Below are 24,579 nucleotides of genomic sequence, written 5' to 3' on the forward strand. Positions count from 1 at the left end.
ACCCAAATGAGCTTTGTCCAGTCAACGCCATATCTCCAACCCGCAGTGCACATCCGACATTTCTTCCACAGCTTGTCTTCAAGGTCCAATGTTCGATCTTCATAAATACCAGACAAATCACCAGATTTGGAATTACGACCAAGCCATCTTGACCCCCACGCCCATCTCTCCCGCCTGATCTTTCAACCCCTTCCTCCTCTTCTCAGCATCTTCAACCTCTTTCTCCGCCAGAGCCAGATTCCGTTTGGACCGGACCTCTTCTTCCGTTAACTCCAATCCAGCTACATGTTCCGGCCTGACACCCACATCTAACATATGTTCTTGGGCATTCAACAGATGTTCTTGAGCGGCAGCCAGCAATTTGTTATTCCTATTATTCTGCCATGACAAGAAGATATTCCAACATAGACCGACCGACTGGACGGTAAGCAATCGATGTTGAGTAGGAACCAAGCTGAAATTTATTATCTGAGTAGGTCCAAAGACGCATACTGCTTTTTGCCATGTTGGGAACCAGCCCTAACATATCCAAACAAGACTGATCAGCTTGATGTTGTCTATATCATAAAAAGCAGTATTTCAGACTCACATGAGCGACCTTTCTCCTTACTTCATCAACACTCTTACCCTCCAGTAAACCCAAACAAGTGGGGAACATGAAAGTGACGAATGGTGACCAAAGGCAAATATCTAATGATAATTTAGCTACTAGAGCTATTTTCCATGATCATATATTGTTAGCCATAGTTTCGGGGATGAGAGACTGACAGGACTCACTCTTCAGTTTGGATGATAGAGCTATACGTTCCACGTTATTCAACCAATAATGAGCCAGTGGTGCGAATACTGTAGATCCATCTATATTCCAAAACCCAGCTTAATTAGTCCATTCAACTTGATGGTAGACGATGATGATACTTACATATCGATAATCTAGCTGTGCGTATAGGCTAAGCGTCACAGGTACACACATCAGATCAACTCAAAGATACAATAGAGTCCACCCGCTATATGTCTTTTTCTGTCGCTGATGGACAGGAATGGGACGAGATGAATAGAAACTCACATCATATACCTCCTCCCCTTGTTCACCTTCCATACTCCGCCTTATCGATTTCCCTTCTATCCCCAGCTGGGCGACCAAGTCAGCCGATATGTACAGTACCCCACTCTGGACCATTTTGGTACGTAGTGGTTTCTCGCGTAGCGATGTAGTGTAGAACGTCCATACTCGAGAGAAAAGGTTGGGTCGAGGAATAGAGGTCATTTCACCTAGATGCACAAGCTCGCTTCGACTGAAGCACTTGGGTGATGTATGGCGGAGTGGATAAGATGAATTAGGAGGGCGAAAGGTATAGACTACGAGGGACGAGATAAGGCGACTTTCGATGAGGTGAAGAGATAACAGAAGTGAATTGATTGCGTTTGATTACAAAGTTTCAACTTTTTTACCCTTTTCCCGACGATGAGTCATTCGTTGTTTATCCGAAGCGTAAAGATGTCTGTTTCGTAAATCATGCAAGTACAGTGCTTATCCATACAGTCTATCCATTCATGTATTTATTCAATGCATCAATGCTCAATACAATTTTTCGTGAAAAGTATACTCTATCTATCTATGTAAATCCATAAAAGAACCAAACTCCAAGCTTAGAATCTACCTAAATGCTTGGCAATCTTGAAGCTCGCACCGGTCTTCTCCTTGATCTCCTCGACGGACACTCCCTCAGCAACTTCAATCAACGTCAATCCACCTCCATTGCTATTCGTCCTGTCTACGTCAAACACAGCCAAGTCGGTGATGATTCGACTGACGACGGCTACACCTGTCAAGGGCAATGAACAGCTCTCGAGAACCTTGGGTTTACCATGTTTGTCTACGTGGGTGGTGACTACTACGATCTTGGTACTATCGGGGTTGGAGACTAAATCCATGGCACTATGAGACACAACATGATTAGTTCATCAATTTACCACAGACAGATTCCGGTGTGATGAATTACTCACCCTCCCATACCCTTGATAAGTTTACCGGGAATCATATAGTTTGCCTAAATGACATGGTCGTCAGCTTTCCATCGGGATTTGTGATCCCGGAGTCATGACACTCACAAGATCACCATTGGCAGACACCTCCATAGCACCCAAAATAGATACGTCTACATGACCACCTCTGATCATACCGAAAGATTCTGATGAATCGAAAACAGAAGCTCCGGGTACGAGCGTAACAGTCTCTTTACCGGCATTGATGATATCGCTGCATAGTATAAGAAATCGGCGACTCACGCTCAATCACGATGCGATGCGCACAGCGTATTGATATAAGATGGATACTCACGCATCAACCTCATCTTCGAGGGGATAAGGACCCATACCTAAGATACCATTCTCCGATTGAATCCAAACTTTCTGACCTTCAGGTAGATAGTTGGCAGCCAGAACTGGAATACCAACACCGAGGTTGACATATGCACCATCGTAAAGCTCTTTGGAAGCTCTCTTGGCAATTCTCTCCCTAGCTTCTTTGGCTTTTTCAACTTGAGGTGATTCAGACTTGTGACCTTCATCACCTGAAGAAGGAGAGACGTTTTCAGACTGTTCTCTTGTAGTCTTGATTTCGATCTGTTTGTCTACTGTTGCTGGGACGATTCGATCGACGTAGATACCAGGTAAATCAATGTCCATAGCTCCGATTTCACCGATCTCGACGATGTTCTCAGCCTAAATACATACATTTCACATGATCAGCAATGGTTCTCACACAGTCACTGGGGATCTCAGACGAAAGAGTGAGTATAGGCAATGTGCGGGACACGGTGAGAAACGGTATGAGGTAGTGAAAACTCAACCCACCTCAACGATAGTCAACTTAGCAGCCTTAGCAACCAAAGGACCGAAGGCCTTTGTAGTGTACCTGCGATTACAATCACAAATAAGCTTTGACTCAGATTGTGATTCTATAATAATCCGAAACAGTCTTGGTGTGAAAGGCAAAGCACATACCTGAAAACACAATTACCGGCTCTATCGACTTTCCATGCTCTCAGAATAGCTACATCACCGTGAATGGCAGGTTCGAAGATGTATTTTTTACCGTCAATCTCCTTGACATCCTTCTTCACTCCTTCTTGTACCACGGTCTGTTTGCCTTCTGAATCTGGTGCGGAAAATCGTCGAGGAATACCACCAGTTTCGATGAAAGTTCCTATATGACACAACCCAAATTCAGCTCAACAGATTCAGAAGCTGAAAGTGACTCTGAATGTACTCACCAACACCACTTCTGGTGTAAATACCTGGCATACCTGCTCCAGCAGCTCTCAATCTCTCGGCGATCGTACCTTGAGGACTAAGTTCGAGGGATATCTTTCCGTTGATGTAGTTGGCCATAAGTCCTTTGTTGGTACCGAGATAGGAGAGGATCATTCGTTGGATTTGTCCGGAAGTGACCAGTGGGGCTGTAAGAAGGGGAACGTCACGAGTAGATTAGCTTAACTTCCGGAATGACGTCTGCACCTGCGCAGGATCCGGCAGTTGCCTCAAATGGCTACAATCATCCAATTGACATAACACCCTCGTCTCTTGAACATCTACGCTCACTCCCAATGCAGACTATAGAAAGTGAATTCAACTCACACAATCCGGCTGTACCAGCATTTCCCGCATTATTACTAACGACCATCAAATCCTGTAAATCCTTTCGTTCATGTATGGCGGTAATGATAGTTTCGGCTGTACCGCACAATCCAAAACCTGCTGATAACACCGTAGCACCACTCTTGATATCTTGAATAGCATGTTTGGCGTCTACCCAAACTTTACCTTTCTTATACGGGGTGATCCTCGACTCGGCATGATCTCCTTTTGACGGTACGGATTTCAAGTCGTGTTTGGGAGTAGGGTAGGGTTCGTGGTTGTATAACCTCACTTGGAATAACAAGGGTGTTGTGAATCTGGAAGGGGATATGATAGCCCGAGGTAAGACTCGAGGTCTGTTGAGAACCTTGGAGCATGGAAGTACTGATCTGATCATTGTCTACGTGATTCTATTCTATTCTATACTATACGTGAGAATTTAACAAAAAGGAAGAGAGAAAAATGGAGACTCCTTAAGATGAAAGAGATGGGGGAAGATGGGGTATCCACAGAAGACTATCTATATATCTATGTATTCTATATCAGAAGAGAGGAGGGGAGGAGTATGGACAGGGAGATGGAAAATGATGAGAGGAGAGACGCAGACGGCGTTGTACAAGTACTACTCATGCTGATATCATTCATACACCAACTACACGGATATGCTCGCTTGAAATTATCATTTTCAGGTGAGATGATGTTTTCGGACAATTCAGGGTCAAAGAACATCCGTGTTCGCACGCGGATCCTTAGCATGAGACCGCCGGAAGAATCAAAATCGACCAAAAGGCATGCAAAAAAGCTAAAATGATAGTGTTAGGCAAGCAGGAACCCCATTTCGGTTTTATTCCATTGTCGGTTAAAGCCAATAACCGGAAGACCGGTTCTGTGTTTTTAGTCTCGGTGATCAAAGGAAACCAGGGGACCGAACGCTGACGTGAATATGGATGTGGGATTTGATATTCGATATTTGTAGATGTTGAGGAGATAAGGAGTCGGGCAACTCGCCATCCCGAGTGCAATTGATATGACGGATTTTTGCAGTCTCATTCAACTACGCTCATCGGAATAACAACTCAAAAGCTACAGCGCATCAGAGTTGCCCAGGCACGGATGATCAGCGTTCTCAAAATTGCACATACCCATTTCACGATTGCGAGTCTTCTTACTGCGCAGAGAGCTGTGTTTTTTTCAACATGTGAAAAAGATCGACTGCGGGGTCGTAAGCGTCCAGCTCCATAACAAGGTATATAAGACCTGCACCTTTGGACAAAACTCACAGTTCAACTTCATACTCAATTTCAACCATCGTCACATACATACTCATTCACTCATATTACCATTCATACTGAACATACAGATACGAACATGCAACTGAACGAAAAGGAAGTCCCACAACAACAAGCTGTAGCAGTCCCTCTTGCCACCGAGCAGGATGATGATGTTATCAGTCTCCATACTTCAGATGCTGAGTCTATCGGTGAGTTCCCCCTTGACTTCTCACTGCCTATTGTCGCCACTGCTAACGAGCTCTTCTTGCGGGTAGTCGAAAATACTGCTCAATTGAGAATCTCAGATCCCAAATCTGATGAGGAGGTAGGTACTCGACCAGAAAGAGGACATCGAAGACCTCATGGTTTCGGTCGCGGTCATGGTCGTCATGGACCAAGACATCATATGGGCCCTGCCCGATTTGGTGGTAGGTACACCCCGTTCTATCCAGGAGGTCCAGGTGGACGTATGTTCCCACCAGCCCCAACTGGCTTCGGTCCTCTTGGACATGATCAAGAACATGGACAAGGACCATTTGGGCGGGGACCTCCCCCACCGCCACCCTTCGAAGATGATTTTGGTTTTGATTACAATTTCTTTGGTCCTCGTTCTCATCATGCGCATGGACATGGCCCATTCGGAAGACGACCACCCCCATCTGAGTTTGCATTTGGGTCTCGTGGCCCCCGACCTCCGTTCCCTCATGGTGAACATGGTCCTGTAGGAGGGAGACCTCCCCCACCACCACCAGGATTTGAAGGGGAGTTTGATGACAATTTCTTCGGGCCTCCTCCCCATGGACATCGACATGGACGTGGTCCACCAGGAAGAAGACCACCCCCACCACCAGGCCAAGAAGGAGAATTTGATGATCGTTTCTTTGGACCTCCACCCCCTCATGGCCACGGTCCATGTGATCGACGACGCCCTCCGCCACCACCAGGATTTGCAGCGCAAGATGCTGATCATCCTTTCGAATTTGGGCCTCCACCACCTCGTCCTCACCACCGACATGGCAGAGGACATGGCAAAGAACACGAGGGTGCCCACAAGCACAAGCACAGGCATGCTAGGGCTTACTCACCACCTGGATCAAGGTGGGAAGGCAAACATCACCATCGTGGACCTAAATCTCACAAGCGAGATAAAGCTGGCTATGATCTTGGACCTCACCACGATGAGGAGGAGAAGGCTCAGCCAGAAGGAAACAGTGATGAGAAAGAGGACCAACAAGAGATCGCATCATCATCGTCTTCCTTCGAAAGCACCTCGGCTTCTGAATCTGAATCAGACTCTTTCCCACCACCACCACATTTCCACCACCACATGAGAGGAAGAGGTGGATTCGGTGGAAGAGGAAGAGGAAGAGGTGCTCAATTCCCTGGTATGCCCGAGCATCCTCCCCACCAACATCACGGACATGGTGCACGTGGTGGACGCGGCCCAGCTGGAAGACCTGGACCTCCTCCTGAGATGTTCAGAGATCTCTCCCCTCTCCCTATGGGATGTGATTTCCATCCCGGTCGAAGGGGTCGAGGTGGATTCGGATCTGGGTTTGGATATGGCCATCCATCTTTCACCTTTGCTTAAATGGTAGATCTTCAGACTCAAATACAGCAAGGACATCCGATCCATGTGTGATGATCGGAGGTGTTTCTCAATACAAAAAAATGACAAAATTCAAAACCAAATATCCGACCACTACTGATAGTGACCTGTAAAAATAATATTGTATATAAAATTGATACCCCATACACGAATATGCATGTAAAATAGAACGACAATCCATATGACAATCGTCATCAGTTGCTATTCATCAAAAGTAGCACTGAATGCATTTTTTCCCTCTATGACTAATTATGTGTATTCTTCTTTTCTATGCTTCCATCGTTTTCCAACTAATTGACCGATTCATGTATGTTCCTTCTAAGGGTATGAATATTACTGATCATCCAACTGTCTACTTGCCATTCTGACGACTAACCGACTTGCCCAATTGTACAACTTTCCTTGGCAGTATTTCCAGACGACGCCCACTTGCCCTGTACCAGGATCACCGCACATTCCTCTCTGATACCCAAAAATAATCACACCACCCACCCACAGCTCATATGCAAGTATAGCTAAATCTAAGCTACTTCCTCTGATTGATCCATATTGAGGATGATAGCCTGATAGAACCTCGTGAATTCGATCAAATCATCCGCATTAGAATATTCGTTGATGGTGTGAGCACCCGCACCTCCCGACATAGGAGTGTACCTGTATCGATAGATGTTAGGAGTGAGGTCGAGGTATCGTCGAGTATCGGTGTTCTGTATATACGGATCTATCAGCATTCTTTCTCTAATCTCGTGTAATGTACAATAGGATGGAATGAAAGACAAGTGACGAGGGCAGATGACTTACACCAGTACTCATGAATGGCGCCATGACGAGATCTTTTCCTTTCTGCAACTCAACGATCTTTCCATCCTCACTGACCTCCTTCCTACTGGCCCATACACCCCTGGAAGTCCCAGCCAAGACGTTCCAAGCTGGATCATCGAGCGTGACGGGACTGTGAGGGGCGGGGTCGGTGAAATATCCAAATGCCAGATCCAAATCTACCTTTGAATTGGGGGATCCAGAGAAAACAGTCGTGCCGTCAAATCCATTCAATGTGAGGTTGTATGTTTCTGCGATTGGAAGTAAGAGTGTCTCGATTCGGGATTGAAGTTCGACATGGTTGGAGAGAACATTAATTCGGTGGTTGATGATGGCTTTTACTGATTCAGGCTGTATAAGAACATTGAGTTAGCATAGTAGCAATGAGATTTCTTGTTAGTAGCGAGACAATTGGGCTCACCAAAGCATTGACCTTCAGTCCACCGTTGATGATATCAACCGCTTGAGTAGTGGTCAACAAACTTCTGAGGGGATCACCCTGACCAGAACCATGCGAACTACCATCCATGCCGGTACTGATAATTTCCAATGGGAGATCTTTCCAAGCTTTTTTACTACCTTTCTCAGCTTTGATGACCAATTTCTTCAATTTGGCTGGCATGGATTCGGCAAAAGTAGCAGCACAAGTCATGAACTCGTAGACTGGCGATTTGGCGGAGATGGTAGGCTCATGTGGATGGGCTTCAAGTTGAGCGATCAACAGCGAGATCAAGCCAATAGCAGTGTGTGGAGGTGGAACAGATGAATGTCCACCCAAGGTAGATACGGTTAAACCGATATCTACATGACCCTTCTCAGCAACGGCGGGTGTAGCAAATTGCTGACCCCATGTCTCGACTAGGCCGTTACCTTCGTCGATAAGTCTATCAGAGTACAGCCATATCAGCTGACGTTCGGACAAATGGACAGGCGGACATGACGATCGACTTTATTTCACTCACAAAGACATAGAGTTCTTTCCGTACTTCTCCAAAAGATATTTAGCAATAGCAGGTGCACCGGTCTGACCACCTCTTTCCTCGTCTGAACCGAAAGCAAGGATGATGGGTCTTCGAGGTTTGAAGTCGGTAGTGCCAAATAGATGTTCAAGGGCAGACATAACAGCTGTAAGCAGCATTCATGGTCAGCTTCTTTGTTTGGTGCGTCATCTGATCTCGGGAAGCCGTCTTACCGATCAAACTGCTCTTGGTATCTGACGAACCTCTTCCATGGATCGAAGTTCCGTCATAATCACCACTAAAAGGATCATGGGTCCATTGATTAACAGTCTCAGGAAGGACAGGGACGACATCTGTTCAGCCAGTATGAGTTGCGAATCCCTACCAGTGATCCCAGTTGTTCTACTCACCTTGATGGGCAGTAAGCATCAATGGCTTCAAAGACGAATCGGAACCTTCGATCTCGTAAACTAAAGCCCAATCGGTCTTCGTGACTTTGGCATGCTCGTAGCTATATCGATTGATAAGCCGATGTTCCATAACAAGCGATTCCAAAGTAGCTTACACGTTAGGGAAGGTCCTTTCGAGGACTTCATACAAGAATGACCGAACAGAATCAGCAGTGTACGGCAATGGGAGTAGTGAACCGAAACACCTACAGTCATGGAACTCAGCAAAGATCTTCCATCTTGGGTCCTCATCTACTGGACCCATCTCGTCGTACATTTGAGTAGGTATCCTGATCTATCATTGCAAACCCTAATTTGTCAATGCCACTCTTCGCTCTTAGACGATGAAAGGATGAGGAAACTCACAGCTTCCTGTAATCGCTTGATGATAATCTCCTTATCCTCCCATACTTTGGTAACATTGATCCCATCAGGCAAGATAGGCTCAGCTTGTTCACATGTACCCTTTCTCATCTCTGAAATACCCTTGAAAGAATGTAAGTTAACCTTAGAGGAGAGCTGGTTCACACCGACAGGCCATGAGGACATGACTGCCGCCGTAGCTAGCAGACCAAGTACTACAAGAGGCCATGATCGTCTAGCGGATCCTCTCTCGGGAGAGTGATCAGATGCGTGAACGGGGAGATGGATAGGTCCTTTTGCCATTGCTGATAGCTTACGAAGATGGAATGACGAGATTACAATAAACAGGAAGGAGCAGAGTAGAGAGAAGAAGAGGAGATAGGGAGTTTATATATTGGTTGTAGAGATGTACTCATTTATCGCTCATATCCGATGATCGGTGACCACCGCTATGTGAGTGAATGGATTTTGCCGAGATGGTTCTTACTCTTTTGGGTCTAGTCTGCGCACATGTGCTTATGAACCACCTGAATGGGGCTTGCAGCGCAGTATATTGGAGGGGCAGGAGATAAGGATGGGCGACAGGAGATAGAGTAGGACAGGGTTGGAAGAAGGGAAAGGTAAACAAATAAGGTGAGCTGCAGGACATCTCCTATCTTCCGCATCGGCCTCCTCCGGATGAAGGGAAGGTGGGCTGTCTGTAAGATATCATCATTACAGGTGGGAGGTCAAATCAGGGAATGCGGTTGTATAACATTATTGGATTCTATATATCCACGAAACGAGTTGCTGCTCCATCATTCATCTATAGCTCGGTAGGCCCAGCAGCTCGAGGACACTGTCAGGTCGAGTATGATCTATCGTTCGCACCCTACAGCCCGAGAATTATCCCTTCAGCATTAATGTCCCAGAAGCGATATCTGCCCAGAGAAGTATGGTAACTCACGAAGGCACTCTCATTGGTAGATCATTTTCATCCTCCCAGTCCAAACCATGGCCTTTCCACGGTCCATTTACGATCTTCCTATATTCTTCCCACAATACTCCATATCCCTCAGGGGTCATATGACATCCATCGCTGACCAAATATCAGCCTGACTCTTCCGAGCAGGGATCAGAAAAGAGAACTTACTGAAAGAATGGAGCGAGTCCATCACCTAATCCACCAGCCTTCACCTCCATAGCCTTCCAAAGATCCAGAACTTCGATGGTCCACGTCCCAGTTTCCTTATTTCTGTATTCCTTGCCCAACTCCCTAACAACATTTACGAATTCTAAAGACCTCTCTTCCGATCTTACCCATTTGGCTGGTAGAGGTACCTGAGGCAAGTAAGATGGAGGAGGAGTGATCAGCAGTATATGTACTGGAGTTTGGGATATTGAATATGGTGAATTGGAAGAAGTCAGATGATCAAGTATAATTTCGTAGTTTCTCTTGAATTGGGCTGGATGGACAGCTCGAGGATTTGGGAAATGTACGGAATCGTTTGTTCCTACGATATCTTACGCTTTAACCAATGTGCACTGCTGGTCAAGTCGTGGGAGATAACTCACCAAACCACAATGTCACCAGTCTCACTCTCGATGCATCGTCTCCCTTCTTAGCGAAAAGCTTGTCGAACAAAGGAAGAGCACTAGGTGTCATGTCTTGGTCAGCGCTTATATTTTCAAGGAGCACTATCGTTCAGACCTGCTCACCCGGTGGTGGTATATCCACCAAATCCTCTATTTAGTATATCTAACTTTCTTGCATACGCTTCTGATCATGAGTGATTGGTACGTGAGCGTCGGGCAGCGAATGGAATGATCGTAGGAAGACCTACTCACGACACATCCTCTCGAACAACGCTTGTGGGACATCCTGTCTTTCTGTCAGACTATCCCCAAAGAGTATGACGCAGTCCTGGAATGATTTGGCCATATCGATGTCAGCCCTGGGTACGATTACTACAGTATGTCATGCCGCTGCAATGAAGCTGTGAATGGACGCGCTCATGATCGTCAACATCCATTGTCGTCGTAGGATTGACGGTGTTCGGTGTGCTCGGTGTACTCGGTAGGAAGTCAGACCGGAAAAGTGGGATTGAGTGGATTCGGAGATGGGCGATGGGTCTTCCTCAGGAGGTTGAGATCTAAAGATAGAACTGCATAGATAGAACTGCAATTGATTGACAGTTGAGCCTCGGTGTCAAGTCACAGATGCATACATGTAGGGATAATCTCATATCCAGTCAAATGACAGAGTAGAATATCATCAGTCCATCACCAGGATGAAAGGCCAGGCATATACATGTTTACAAACTCAAATAATGTGAACCAAACTCATTCAACGCTCCCCCTTTATCCAACAAACCAAAAGTAGTTTCTGAAAATTTAGGCAAAGCACCGAACCATGCCCATCTCTCTACATATACCGATCCTTCACCTTCAAACCATGCTATAGCTCTATCCATGAAATCAGTTTGTTTCTTCTCATCGCATACCTCTCCGGTAGAGAAATCTTGACAATCGAACTCTGTTACCCAAATAGGTTTACCACCTGCTGGGAAGCTCTATAACACAGTATTTTCAAAAGTAAACACGAGATCATAGGACAAAATGCAGTGTAACGTATAAAGTGTAATAATACTCACCTTGATGTATTCGAACAAATCTTCAACGACTACTCCGTAAAAATGAATAGGTACGAAATCGTATTTACATTGACCACCACAAGCGGTTACCCAGGGCTACCCATCAAATCCAAACACAGCGTCAGCAGATGTGCCATTTCTACTAGCATTCGCTGCTCATCGACTATGGGTCCATAATCCGATGTCTGTCACTCACGGTAAACCATTTCACATCACCACCTCTCGCTACAGCCGGCGCACCGATCTTCACACCCTCCGGAACATTCGCTGTCCACTGTTGATGCAAGCTCGCCGCATGAGCTACATCAGGGATATTCGATCCTCCCACATCCGCTCCCATATCCGCTAAGCAGGCAAATCAGCCTTTCTTTCCAACAACATAGCTGTAAGATCGAAATCTGACTCACGTTCATTGAAACTCATCACATACTGAACCCCTTGGGGTAATCCGCCCGTACCCGACCCGATAAATTCATTGGCCATCACCTCACCCCATATGCAAGCTACAAATTCAGCTTGCATTCCTTCGAAAGGCTTATAATTCCAATTCCAGTACCAGTCCAAACCTTGTGCATTGGTCAATTGGGACCAGGAGGTTTCGTCCAGTCCTAGACCTGTTTGACCACCTTCGGACGATGGGGTAGATACAGCGGTGCTAGATGGTGCAGTCGATACCGGTACGGATGCGGGAGATGATGCGACTTGACTTGATGGTGGTGCTACTGACTGCGAAGCAGGAGAAGATACTGCCTGAGAAGCAGGCGGGGCAGCCTGGCTCACTGGAGCCGACTGAGCTTGGGAAACTGAGGGGACAGCTTGGGACACCGGGAACGCTGATGCGACGGCAGTAGCTGGCGGAGTGGTAGGAGCAGCAGCACCTGCAGAAGTAGATTGCGGTTTATTCCAACCTGACCATCCACCTCTATCCCATGCACCCATCACTACATCCGAGTTAGAGCTCGAATCAGGAAGTACGGTTTCAGGGATGTAGGGTGTAACTCCGTCTGTCCCAGTAGGAATCACTACGGCGTTGTCGTTTTGTTGTAATGCGCCTACTACTGCTGGAGCGGTATCGCTGCTCTTCGACCTGACGGAGCAGTTCTTTCTTTTCGATGGGGCCGGAGCAGCTGAGGTCACTGCCAGGAGAGTGAGGACGGGTAGTAGGTACATCGTTCAACAGAGTCAAGACGAGAGTGAGAGCTGTAGTATGGAGGTTGGATGTTGATGCAAATACTGATGTGAATGATGATCACTATAACCTATCAAAGGTGTTTAGTAAGTTGCGGTATACTAAGACTAATGAGTGTACAGGGTGGGAAAACGAAACGAAAGTATGGAAAAGGGGAAGAACAAAGATTGAGCAATTGATCAAAGATCACTGATCGATTGGAGGGTATAGATGAATCCGGGAATGAGAGAGCTTCACACCATATCAGAAATGTATATATGTATCGATAGATGAATGATAAATTCGATTGATCCTTTGAGATCGTTAATTGCATTGTCGACACACCTTTTTTGACATATAGGAACGAGATTGACTTTCTCCGCTACTGTAATTGACGTCACCATTAATGGTGAATTGGATGTGATTGGATTGAAGGAATCTCCGCTGCATCCTTTGAGAGAATGCGATTGTCGGTCAATCAGAGGATGTCGAAAACGATGTCTTCAGGCTGGGTTGATGATATTCCAGATTTGGCTTTGTCAAACAAAGGATGAGAGCGAAGTAAATAGTCCGTCTGATGCGATTGAAAAGGAGGGACAGAGCGGAAATTCACATTAGTCGTTGCAGATAATTAACAAGGTGCGTTCCATGTTTCCTTGCTCTCGACAATGTCAGTGATGACCTACACGTCCCCTACTCTATCTGGAGGTATGGCGATAAGTAGAGAGAGGCAGAGAAGGGCGTGCGAGGAGGAATGTGTCGGTTGATTTATAATGCATGACTGACCATATCTATGGCGTCATGTTTTACCAAATGTCTGAATTTGACATAGCGTAAGTCTGGAGGAGAAGAATACAACATGGATGGTGAAAGGTATTTCCAGAGACTCATGATTATTTCTTTTCCATGAGGACCCTCAAGGGAGTTGAGGGTTTCTATAATTCTCGCAAATCTAATTGACGATCTGCTCCGCATCCACAGGATGTCCATCCTTTTGAAACTCCCTTACCAGCTCCAACCGCCTCATATTATTCTCTTCCTCCACTAACATTAATCTAGCTTTGATCATGATATATCTAGCTTGCCATTCGCTCCTTCCCAGCAGATCTAACTCTCCCCCGGGGAGGTCTGGATCGGGCACAGATTGAAGTAATTGCGCTTCTTCCGGTATACCCAATTCGGCCGGTGGATCATCCAGCGAATCAGGTATAGGATCTTTGGGATCCAATGCCTCTCGAGGGAATATTGATCGAAGGTACGATAGGACTTCTATTTCCTCGGTAGTGGGATTGAGATGGTCCCTATTTCGTATTCTTGGTAAAACCTCTGCTAAATCCTCGTCTAGCAACAAATCTTCATCTGAGGGAGGAGGTACTCCAAGAGGTGCGCGTGTGAGTGGTGTAGAGACAATGGGAGGATGACGCGATTTGGATTTACCTTTAGAGGATTTACCGGACTGAGAGGGAGTAGGAGTAGGTTTGGGAGGGGGAGCGGGTCGTTCGAGATGTTGGGATTTGATGTGTTTCTGTAATGCGTCGGAACGAGTGAATGATTTGGGACAGCCTAAAAATTTAGGTAAACATGGTGTAAGCTATATAGCACTGAGATTGAAGGTACTGTGTACTCGGTCTTATTGCGGGAAGGTGTAAATGGGTTTTGATTGGAGAGGAGTCGACGACAAACTTACCTGCATAAGTACAGGCATATGGCCTTTCACCGGTATGCATCCTCATATGGGTTGATAGAGAATGTCGGGAAGCTTGTTTTTGACCCGTTCTAGGACAGTTGATCCATCCGCAGATGAAGGAGTCTTTCAGTGCGTTTATGTGATCTGTGACATAGGAAGGAAGAGTGGATCAACTCAGCTCGACCTCTTATGTACATACACAAAGCACGGTCAGGTCAAGACAGAGAGACATAACCATCCAGACCCAGACTCAGATCCAAAGCATTGATCATCTCTATCTGCTTTGTCCTTGACCACCATCAAGGGTCGAGAAATCCGGAACTCACCTTCTTTAACATGGTCGATCAACCTATCATGCGACCCACTAACATTACCACATTCACCCCATTCACATTTGAATGACCCTCCTCCTACATCACCTTCCGCTTGTACTTCTTGATCTTGCAATTCGTCCATCTCCTCATCCACCTGTGATTGTTCCTTCTTGACCTTCAGTGTTTTTCCTTTACCACCATTACCGCTGGAAGGTCCTGGTGTGTTGAGTTCTTCTTCTCCTAGCAGATCACCGATCTCATCATCTACTTCTTCTACTAATGCCTTGGATTTACGTTTCTTCTTGTTCCCACTACCGGATTTAGCTTTAGGTGCGGGTTTGGGTTCAGTTGGGTCTGATTGAGGTGGAGGTAGATTGGGTGAGTCGATTGTCATTGAAACAGGAGGCGGCGATGATGCACCGAGGGGCGGTGAGGATGGCGGAGGAGATGATGCGAGGGATTCCATTGTGTGATCTTGGTGAGAGGACAGTGCAGAAAGTGGAAGTGATATCAAAGAAAAGGAGAAGGAAGGGTTGTAACAAAGGTCCAAAAGTGGAGTGTACGGTGGTGGGTAACGTGATGTGGCGGATTTTCGTGGATGCTGTTTGTCTCTTCTTTTCATCCCTTCATCTCCCTCACATCGAAGGCAGGGTCCGAGATGACTGACTGATGCGAATGCTTCCGTTGAGACAGTGAGGTGAGGGTTTGACTATTGCTGCATGATCTATTGAAATATGCGTGTCTTCAACTCGATTGATCATACCACTCATCTGCTCTCACATGATTATACGGACAATCATTCGCGCACTTCAAGGTCAAGCAGTATTTTGCTCTAGCCTTATATGTTGACAGAATGAGGTGATGCAAGACAGTCCATTGGGAATTACATGCGCAAGATATTCATGATCCAGTGCAATGAATAGCTACAATGCTCGTACGCGGTAGCCTACCAGTAAATTGCTATTTTGCTGGAATTGAACCCAAGTTAGTAACCGGTCTTTGAGAATTGCGTAAACATGACTTCATGGATGCTCGCACTCATATCCTTGTCTTAGCTTTCAATGGTGAAGTAGACCTCGATCTATAGCCAACGACCATGCATCTATATCATATCATATCAGTCTTAGTTCCTATCTCCTCTTTCCTTCTTTACAGCTTGATTGTAAAAGTGCTACGCGTCAACGGATCATGCAAGCTATCAACGACACCGTTCAGTCCATCGCTGAAAAAGTGGTTGGACCCACCAAAGTCCCCGGACCGTAGGATTGGCTGGATGCTGACGAGACTGAGAAGATTGAGCCAGATGAGGATGAGAAGATCTGAGTGGCTTGTGTATCAGGATGTCGTCCTGTCACCTTCGATTCATATCTCGGTGGACGGAATGGAGCTGACATTGTGGTTTGTCTGTGTCTGTAGCCTGCGAGTAGGAGAATTGGTACATGATATGCAGAGACATACTTTTGATGCTCATCAACATAAACTTAGAGGTACTCATGTAAGTGTGCAGCTCTTGTGTAAACCAGCCTTGATGAAAAACTCAGCTCTGTCTTAATTGATCAACCTGTTTATATTCTATATCTGTTGTTTAGGTAAAATCTCTAGCATTCGTCAAAAGAACATTCACTGTCAGCCCCTCTCTTCCGCCATACCTCCGCCACGGTCTTTTCTCAGAACCTGGTAAATCCTATAACTGTATAGGAAGATATGCCAACGAACCTTCATTCATCCTTCCCGATAACACCTCCGCACCTAGAGGTTTCAGCTTGAAAATATTCGACGTTAATGGAGAACGTCTATCTCCCTCGCCGGACGGATCGACCAATCATGGAACGCAAGATTTCTTATTCAACAATGCACCTATAGTCGAACTTACCGATTTGAATACGACGATCGAGATCTTTGAATTGAGAACGAATTATTTCGATAGTCCTACAAAGCTTCAGGTTGAGTTGGCAAAAAGGAATGATAGATTGAAACAGTTCGCTCCTGCAATGTTACCCAATGAATATGTGATTGGATCGACATTTTATTCTCAATGTGAGTGAATCAAAATTGACGTCCCTCGTCAAATGACAAGGTAATGATGTGACGTGACGTGCACAGCCGCTTTCAAATTCGGTCCTTACGCATGTAAATTCTCACTCATCCCCATCCACCCTTCCCAAGAACAATACAAGAACCAAACTGTCCCCAAAGACTCATCCACGACCTTCCATCGAGATCATCTTCGAGAATATTACTCTGCGAACTCGACAGAGTACGCTTTCAGGGTCCAATTCTGCTCGGATCTGTCCAATCAGCCATTTGAAGATGCGTCTGTAGAATGGAAAGAATCACTTGCACCATGGTATGATCTAGCTATGGTAAAGTTCGACAGACAAGATACGTTCACCGATGAGAGGAGGGTATGGTGGGAAGATACGATTGGGTTAAGTCCATGGGATGGTCTCAAAGATCATAGACCGCTTGGAAGTATCAATAGATTGAGACATAAGGCTTATGAGATGTCGAGACAGTATAAGGCGAAGGGGAATCAGAGGGAGGGTTATTTACCCCTTAGTGTGGATGATATGCCGAATTGAGCGGAGGGTTTCAGTACTTTGTAATTCAGGTTCCAGCATAGTCAAGCGTAGCTCATTCGGGAAGGTGAAGAGTGCTGCCCCCATTTCTATGATAGAAAGAGAGCGATACCGATTTCCTAGACCAAAGCAGAGCATATGCCGTTCGTACTGTGTGTCACGTGATCGACCATCAGCTCGAGAACATGACCCGACGCGTTTTGACTTTGCAGATCAGCGACCTCAGTTCATTCCAAAATCTGATCTCTTAACTCAGGTATATGACCATATAGGAGCGATAGCACAAGCTAAGCCAGCTAGACCGGACTGAATCGCAAGGAAGGATAGCCGATAATCAACCTACCACTCATCAAGATGATCTTCCCAGACCGAACCTCCTTCACCCCTCTATCAATCATCCCCCTCCCATCCTCCCACATGCTCCACCCGAGATCATGTAACCCTGCAATGGACCTTATCGTCTTGCTATCCTTGCCCAGTCCATCTACATCGACGAGTGGCAGTTTGTGGAAAGGAAAGGGGAAAGAGATCGGATCGAAGACGCAGATCTCCTTGTGGCGCACGGGTGGAAGTAAAGTTTGGCAAGTTGGTGTCGAAGGGGATGTTCAAGGTCTGGCATGGAACGAAGATGGTGAGTCGTCGTTGCAATATATCTGTGCTGGACCTAGTTGAAGGTTACTGACATGAACTGGATATAGGATTGATCTTATCTCTTCTGAGCTCGAGCTCAAATGGAAATTTCGTTCATCATCTATCTGTACATACCGGAGAGATTATATGGTCCGTTCCAGTGCCTTCGGATCTAATTGACGAGAATAGGAAGGGAAGATGGGTGGAAATGAAATGGAAAGTCTCTCAAAATGGGTGGGCCAAAGTCAAGGTAAAAATTCCGCCCAACTTTGTATTGACAAATTGAAAAAGCTGAGTTCAGATATTCATCAATCCCATAGAACGGTTCTGCACTAGATATCATAGATAGTCTGCCTACCGTTACACCTGTGGATCCACCCAAACCCCCCAAGTAAGTCCGCAAGTATGGACAAAAACAAAACAAGCCATACTTGATATCGCGCTCATGCTCCTGTTGTTATAGTCAACTCCCATTCATGCGTCAAGCCGCTCTCACGCAAACACCACCCAAACCAACTATACATCCGTCCCTATCTACCTTTCCTGCACTCTTACCATCTACTATACCACTTCAACCCGATATACTCCATATAGGATCATCCGAATACTCCCTTTTGACTGGTACTTTTGCCTCACCATCAGATTCCGAACCTAGTCAAGAGATGATGGAACTGTCGAAAATATCAGATAAGATAGTCCATCTACTGGATATCATATTGAGAGGAATCGAAAATGCCGAAATTCATTTTAGAGAAGGTGACAAGCAGACGATGATATGTAGAGAGGATTTGGAAACTTGTGCGAAACAGCAGGCTAGTAAGTTCAATTGCACTCGACTGTACGATACAATACCTTACGACAATCACATCAACCAGTTCATAGATCGTATGGTAATTGATGGAGCTAATCGGAATTGCGATGTGTTTTATTATAGTGTCAATCCAAGATGTTCATTCGGATCTGTTTCGGTTTTTAATGACTGGACGAAGTGGGGTGGCTGTTAATGAATGGATGGGAAATCGATTGACAGGTAGGGTGAGTTTGACTGAAGGTCGAATCACCACCCTCCTCTTCAACGCTTCTCGAACAAATGAGATTCCTTTAACTGATGATTCTGCCTTCTCTGTCTTGATCTTGAATGATAGACAATAACGAAATGGGATCAAACGTTAGATACGTCATTCCGAACTATCCAGAACCTGATCATAGAAAGTATATCACCAGCTTTGGAGAGGTTGGTTTTGCTCCTGGAAGAGATGAGAGGATGGAGTAGAACGTTAGTCATATGATTCCTTAATCTGCAATACGTAAAGATTGGTGGAGCTGAAAATGTGATTTTTTTCGATAGACCCAAATATCAAACTCAATTACAACTGAACGAGAATGATATCTCCAAAGCTATAGATCTAGTATTGGGTTTCGCCAAGTTGGTAGAAGGAATGCGGAGAGACGCGGAACACGAATTGAAGGCAGCTTCAGAGTTTATGAAATGGTTGAAGTATGGTATGTCTTTCATGTTTCTCCTTCACAATCGAATGACCTCCATGAAGATGAAGGTCTACAAAGGTTTAAGCATGAAATATTTTGTGATTGATCTTGGCTTCCACTTGTCCTTCGTAGAAATCGCCAGAGCAGCCTCTCAGGATCCCTCATCCGATGATCTCCCACTCCCTACCCACGATCTCAAATCAGTATGGTCCTTCATGTCGAACGGTTTCGTCCGTTCTTCTTTTCATGATCATTTCCCTTATCTTCTCGTTCGACCTCCTAAAGATACCCTTCCATCGGACCATACCACCTATCCCCGAAAAACTACCAGATCTTTAGATGAGGTACTGAAGGAGACTAGTCAAGAACTTCAGATTGATCATCCACGTAATGTGGGGGTGGTCGACACGCCATCGGTACAGGCTAATGAATCGTTAGGTTCTGAGGATACGTCGATGGATATGTCTATATCGGGGATCAACGAGGTGCAGGATGACGATGGGGATTTGACACCTACTGGAATACTATCTGATGATGAAGAAGAAAACGAGGGAATATCCAGATTTTCAAGTCCTGATACGGTAGGAAACAAGTATGTTTCATCAGAAGAAGAAGAGGAAGAGGTGAAGAGGGTCATGGAGAAGGAACCATGGGTATGGGCGAATACGCTTATAAGAGATTTAGAGGGGTTAGTGAAGAGTGCGGTGGGTAGGGCTGAAGGGGATGGTGCTGAGAGGATAGAAAGGGATGATGAGCTGGAGCTGAACCTGAGGGATAAAAGGTTGGTAGATGGTGGGTTGTGGGAAGTTGTGGTTCTGCAGCAAGATGATATGCAAAGGTGTAAGTGCATCGTGTTCACATCAGATAAAAGAGATTACGACTGATTGATGTGCTCTGTTGCCGAATTCTCAGTATGGTTATTAAGCATCGGCAATGCCAATGACTCTTTGACAATTTCGAAGTTCGCTACGTTCTCAATCTCAGAAGCAAGATGCCTCTCAATTAGATTTTTCGACGATGAAGAGATCGTCTTGTTGATGGAATCTGAAAATGGACGATATCTAACTACCTTGAGATATCCAGATATATCAGATGAGATGGTCGAATTGCCAGCTATGAGAGAATGGAGATTGGTGGATGTGGTCAGGGAGTATAGAGATGCTTTTGAGGTGAGTGCAGTCCAGTCACTCGTGGTATGCAAGAATTCGTAACGGCGGAAAAAGATAGCTGAAGTCCGTTCTGTTGGGTTTAGGATATTCCCTCAATACCGATAGGCCGCTCGAGATATCTCGGTCCCACACCCCAATCTGATGATATCCTAGAACGGGACTCGGAGATAGCGTTGAATGGGAGGAAGGGAAGGAGATTGGGTTGTATATTGTATGAAGATGGGAAAGAAGTGCAGGTTTGGGATTTGGACGTTGATGAGGATGACGAAGAGGAGGAAGAGGGAGAGGAGATGGATGGGGTTGAGGAGTAGGTAAGCAAATGTATGTTAGGTAATGATAGTGACGACCAGGATGAACCTCAATTATAACATGACATTTCTACTTTTTTACATGATATTATGGTCTTGGTTGGATCAATGGCTTGTATGATCATTTATCGTCGTGTCCTTCTGTACACTTCACACCTCTGATCCATCGGGTTCTTCATCTTCTACGTCCGGTACGGTATATATAGGTTTTGAAAATGATCCATCTGGGTTTCTAAAACTATCAGGAATTGCTCGAAATCAGCGTAAGAGAAGTTTTCTCGTGCCTATCACTCAGGCAATAGCTGGATCCAAATCCAGAGTCGAGTTCGTTATAGATCTTTTAATTGGTAGCATCGACTCACCTAACATAAATAGTCTTCCACCTGCCCCATCCTGACTGAGCTATCGTCTTACTCCCCTCTGTCAATTTCTGTATATCTTTATCCGTCTGATCTTGTCCCTCTATTAGGAATTTATCCTCCCATAGCTCCAGATCTGATATCGAGGTAGGTGAATCTACAGGGATGGTTGATGAGAGAGGGGACAGTGCAGGAAGAAGTTGATTTTTGAGGGATGTTATAGTTCTATCAGCCAACCGATTATTATATATCAGCTCAAATCAGGATCTTTATGCGCCGAAGCTGTAAGATATGTCCAAAGATATAGAGAGTGAAAGATATAGATCTGGAAGAGAGAAGATAGATTGATGGCATGCTCACGTATTGGAAGGTAGGGATAGGAGGACAGCCGATTTGTAGAAATGGAATGTGACATGATGTAGATTGGATGATTTGGGTGGCTGAGAGATTCAGATAGGAAAGTCAGCTGAAGATATTTATATAGGAATGATCTATCTCTAACAGCTCACCATCGTGTATGCAGATTATCAGTCAGAGCTCGAAGATGATGATGATGATGATGATGATGATGGCGGGGATAGAAGATGAATCCATACCACATCAAGTTGACTGGATTTTGTGGATTCCAAATATGACGAGTGAGGTTACGATGAACTTGGAAAACGCGTGAGATGGGGATGAGCGGTGATCGCCGAAACACGTTACCTGTACTCCTCTTGGCGGGTCCGCGGTACCCGATTGATTGCGTTGATCACTGATCCCACTCGTACAATGGAAGGTGAAGTTGGATAGGAGCAACTCATAGATCAACATGTTACTAACATTTGTCTAATGAAGCACCGCCAAGGATAGCAACGACCATTTTACCTCGATCAATAGCACAGGAATAAGGGGAATGGCATACTCAATACCCTAGTACCTTGTCAATCGACATCGGTTCATCGGTGGGAGAACCACCATCACCATCATCATCATTATCCATCCATCTTACAACCATGCAATCTCAACCTCAAGCTTCCACCTCATCCTATACACCTCCACTGGAACTAGAATCAGAAATATGGGGATCAATACCTCCCATCGACACTGAGAATGGAAGTGGGACCACTGGCGGTAGTCCATCGTCATCACCTGAAATAGGTGGTAGACGTACATTACGAAGTCGTAAAAATGTGGAAACACCACGCATGAACCATCCTTTATCTACACTTATCACACCACCTACGATCTATACAGACGTACTGGGAGATGTCAGTCGACCGAACTTGAAGAGATTGACTAGTGAGACTGAACGGCAAGTTGCGGAGTCGTCGACGTCTGGAAGTTTGAGAGGCAGTTTGGATTTACTTAGGATGACGCCGACCGATGGAGGAGGGGAGGGGGAAGAGAGGGAGGTGGAAGTTCTCATACATACTGTGAGTTCATCTCTACATCTTACATGATGACATTATATATTCCGAGGTGGCCTGAGGGAATATGAGCTGATACGTGGGATGGAATAGATCAAATCGAATGAATCGTTAGCCGGGATAGCATTGTTATATGGTATAGATGTGAGTTGTGTTTGTCCTAAAACTTCATTCCTCTGATCGAATGTCATACTGTGGCATTGGAATCTGTCACCATTCACTGAGAATAATCATACAGAATTATGCTATTCGTCTGGATCGTATAGAATCATGACTGACAATTCCCATTTGCCGTCTTTAGCTAGCGACCCTTCGTAAATCCAACAAACTCTGGTCCTCTGACCCCCTGCACATCCGCACTCACCTCTACGTTCCCCTGGAAGCATGCAGGTGGAACAAAGCCAAGGAGATACTAGTGCGAGGTCCAGGTGAAGGTCAAGTCACCTTGATGCCCAAGACCAAAAAAGACAAAGGGAAGGGTAAAGAAGTATACAATCCGAATGGAGGTGTTGGTCAAAATGGATTGAGTCATATAATGGATTTATCAGATAGTCCACCTTCAGCTTCTACATCTACCCTTTCACTCGCTTCGACCTTCCTACCTTCAACCAATCATTCATACACTCAAGAGATATCTCCTCCGACATCAACCGAACCTCTTGTTGATGAACAAGCAGCTACACCGAGGGTGTTAGATGTAGTTAGAATACCTTCAAGTCAATTACGGTTCTTCCCCAAACCGAAACCTGATAAACCACCTGATAGGAGATCGTCAGATTATTTTAATTCCGCTTCGAGGTCTAGTCCCGGATCGAATACAAATACAAATACCCTATCATCTCCTTTAAGTAGGAATGGCAGACCCTCAGGAGAGATAGAAAGAAAGCCTATAGAAGATGCATTACATGGCATATCCAATCATGGACGGAATTCGCAATCCCATGAATCACCTAATGTCGATGGACCGACGATCATCAACGATTTATCAACTCTACCTCCACCTCTCAGACCTACTCCTACTTCACCTACTCATCCATCATCATTATCGTCGTCGATATCAAAAGGTAGATCCAAATCTACTATCGTCAAAATACGACCGCCTATCATCCAAACTGCAAGTCAGCATCAAAGAAATCATTCCCATTCGAATGGGATGAGTCTGAACATGGAAGGTATAAAAGGAAGTATAAAAGATTTCTTTACCGTCCCTCCTCCACCACCTTCAAACTACGGTACGTTAGGTAGATCAAAGCCAAGGAATACGGATGTGCAAAGGGAAAGAATGGTATCTTTACCTTCTAACCTGTCCTTAGGTCAAAACAGTCCGATCTCAAAGTCGAAGTCGAATGGTAGTCCGATAAATGGGAATGGAAAGGTAGTGAGAAAACAGGAAAGTATGGAATTGAAAACTAGGTATTCGGACTTGGGCTTGGATTTAGGATTAGGTGGATTAGGTATAAATGTAGGACAACCTTCTTCGACGAAAGGTCGTGGGGGGAGGAAAGATAGTTCTGGTGGAGGAGGGAAGGGCGATAAACAAGATTGAGCGATTGCATTGTTTAGTGATTGATATCGAGTCATCGTTGCTTATGCCTTGTTGATATGATATCATGTTATACCTTCATACCTTTCCATCCACAGGATGGCTTTTTCCCCTTACCATTTGACTTGAATCCCACAATCGGTTGTTATCATATCTTCATAAATTGTATACAACGTCCACCTT

General features: G+C 45.3%; 11 protein-coding genes across 11 annotated transcripts; 4 read left to right on the forward strand and 7 right to left on the reverse strand.

The window, feature by feature from the left end:
* Positions 1-132: 132 nt before the first annotated feature.
* Positions 133-1,267, reverse strand: I203_103344 (uncharacterized protein; the record flags this gene model as incomplete). Its single annotated transcript, XM_019149320.1, has 5 exons — positions 133-519; positions 590-714; positions 778-858; positions 923-950; positions 1,067-1,267. The coding sequence occupies 5 exons, from the start codon at positions 1,265-1,267 to the stop codon at positions 133-135; spliced, it is 822 nt and encodes a 273-aa protein (XP_019001345.1).
* A 383-nt stretch (positions 1,268-1,650) lies between these two features.
* Positions 1,651-4,036, reverse strand: I203_103345 (uncharacterized protein; the record flags this gene model as incomplete). Its single annotated transcript, XM_019149321.1, has 8 exons — positions 1,651-1,939; positions 2,008-2,051; positions 2,113-2,260; positions 2,342-2,724; positions 2,857-2,917; positions 3,007-3,208; positions 3,276-3,461; positions 3,640-4,036. The coding sequence occupies 8 exons, from the start codon at positions 4,034-4,036 to the stop codon at positions 1,651-1,653; spliced, it is 1,710 nt and encodes a 569-aa protein (XP_019001346.1).
* Positions 4,037-5,007: 971 nt separating this feature from the next.
* On the forward strand, positions 5,008-6,501 carry I203_103346 (uncharacterized protein; the record flags this gene model as incomplete). Its single annotated transcript, XM_019149322.1, has 2 exons — positions 5,008-5,119; positions 5,186-6,501. The coding sequence occupies 2 exons, from the start codon at positions 5,008-5,010 to the stop codon at positions 6,499-6,501; spliced, it is 1,428 nt and encodes a 475-aa protein (XP_019001347.1).
* Positions 6,502-7,040: 539 nt separating this feature from the next.
* On the reverse strand, positions 7,041-9,412 carry I203_103347 (uncharacterized protein; the record flags this gene model as incomplete). Its single annotated transcript, XM_019149323.1, has 9 exons — positions 7,041-7,226; positions 7,321-7,689; positions 7,760-8,222; positions 8,301-8,463; positions 8,531-8,650; positions 8,708-8,808; positions 8,863-8,887; positions 8,957-9,041; positions 9,113-9,412. The coding sequence occupies 9 exons, from the start codon at positions 9,410-9,412 to the stop codon at positions 7,041-7,043; spliced, it is 1,812 nt and encodes a 603-aa protein (XP_019001348.1).
* Positions 9,413-9,910: 498 nt separating this feature from the next.
* I203_103348 (uncharacterized protein) lies at positions 9,911-11,030 on the reverse strand (the record flags this gene model as incomplete). Its single annotated transcript, XM_019149324.1, has 6 exons — positions 9,911-9,980; positions 10,056-10,187; positions 10,242-10,602; positions 10,664-10,743; positions 10,808-10,868; positions 10,937-11,030. 6 exons carry the CDS (start codon positions 11,028-11,030, stop codon positions 9,911-9,913), a joined length of 798 nt encoding a protein of 265 aa, XP_019001349.1.
* Positions 11,031-11,403: 373 nt separating this feature from the next.
* I203_103349 (uncharacterized protein) lies at positions 11,404-12,912 on the reverse strand (the record flags this gene model as incomplete). The annotated part of the gene is made up of 4 exons (XM_019149325.1): positions 11,404-11,661; positions 11,743-11,838; positions 11,939-12,087; positions 12,150-12,912. The coding sequence occupies 4 exons, from the start codon at positions 12,910-12,912 to the stop codon at positions 11,404-11,406; spliced, it is 1,266 nt and encodes a 421-aa protein (XP_019001350.1).
* Positions 12,913-13,862: 950 nt separating this feature from the next.
* On the reverse strand, positions 13,863-15,377 carry I203_103350 (uncharacterized protein; the record flags this gene model as incomplete). Its single annotated transcript, XM_019149326.1, has 3 exons — positions 13,863-14,473; positions 14,598-14,741; positions 14,924-15,377. 3 exons carry the CDS (start codon positions 15,375-15,377, stop codon positions 13,863-13,865), a joined length of 1,209 nt encoding a protein of 402 aa, XP_019001351.1.
* Positions 15,378-16,099: 722 nt separating this feature from the next.
* I203_103351 (uncharacterized protein) lies at positions 16,100-17,493 on the forward strand (the record flags this gene model as incomplete). The annotated part of the gene is made up of 4 exons (XM_019149327.1): positions 16,100-16,170; positions 16,328-16,406; positions 16,501-16,948; positions 17,015-17,493. 4 exons carry the CDS (start codon positions 16,100-16,102, stop codon positions 17,491-17,493), a joined length of 1,077 nt encoding a protein of 358 aa, XP_019001352.1.
* A 351-nt stretch (positions 17,494-17,844) lies between these two features.
* On the forward strand, positions 17,845-21,088 carry I203_103352 (uncharacterized protein; the record flags this gene model as incomplete). The annotated part of the gene is made up of 10 exons (XM_065517299.1): positions 17,845-18,121; positions 18,189-18,370; positions 18,441-18,511; positions 18,584-18,936; positions 19,055-19,155; positions 19,266-19,396; positions 19,469-19,623; positions 19,741-20,448; positions 20,521-20,777; positions 20,861-21,088. 10 exons carry the CDS (start codon positions 17,845-17,847, stop codon positions 21,086-21,088), a joined length of 2,463 nt encoding a protein of 820 aa, XP_065374117.1.
* Positions 21,089-21,235: 147 nt separating this feature from the next.
* Positions 21,236-21,956, reverse strand: I203_103353 (uncharacterized protein; the record flags this gene model as incomplete). The annotated part of the gene is made up of 4 exons (XM_065517300.1): positions 21,236-21,323; positions 21,448-21,669; positions 21,805-21,884; positions 21,954-21,956. The coding sequence occupies 4 exons, from the start codon at positions 21,954-21,956 to the stop codon at positions 21,236-21,238; spliced, it is 393 nt and encodes a 130-aa protein (XP_065374118.1).
* Positions 21,957-22,439: 483 nt separating this feature from the next.
* I203_103354 (uncharacterized protein) lies at positions 22,440-24,399 on the forward strand (the record flags this gene model as incomplete). The annotated part of the gene is made up of 3 exons (XM_019149330.1): positions 22,440-22,859; positions 22,947-22,997; positions 23,155-24,399. 3 exons carry the CDS (start codon positions 22,440-22,442, stop codon positions 24,397-24,399), a joined length of 1,716 nt encoding a protein of 571 aa, XP_019001355.1.
* Positions 24,400-24,579: the final 180 nt, after the last annotated feature.

Source organism: Kwoniella mangroviensis, assembly GCF_000507465.2.
Source record: "Kwoniella mangroviensis CBS 8507 chromosome 1 map unlocalized Ctg01, whole genome shotgun sequence".
NCBI lineage: Eukaryota > Fungi > Basidiomycota > Tremellomycetes > Tremellales > Cryptococcaceae > Kwoniella > Kwoniella mangrovensis.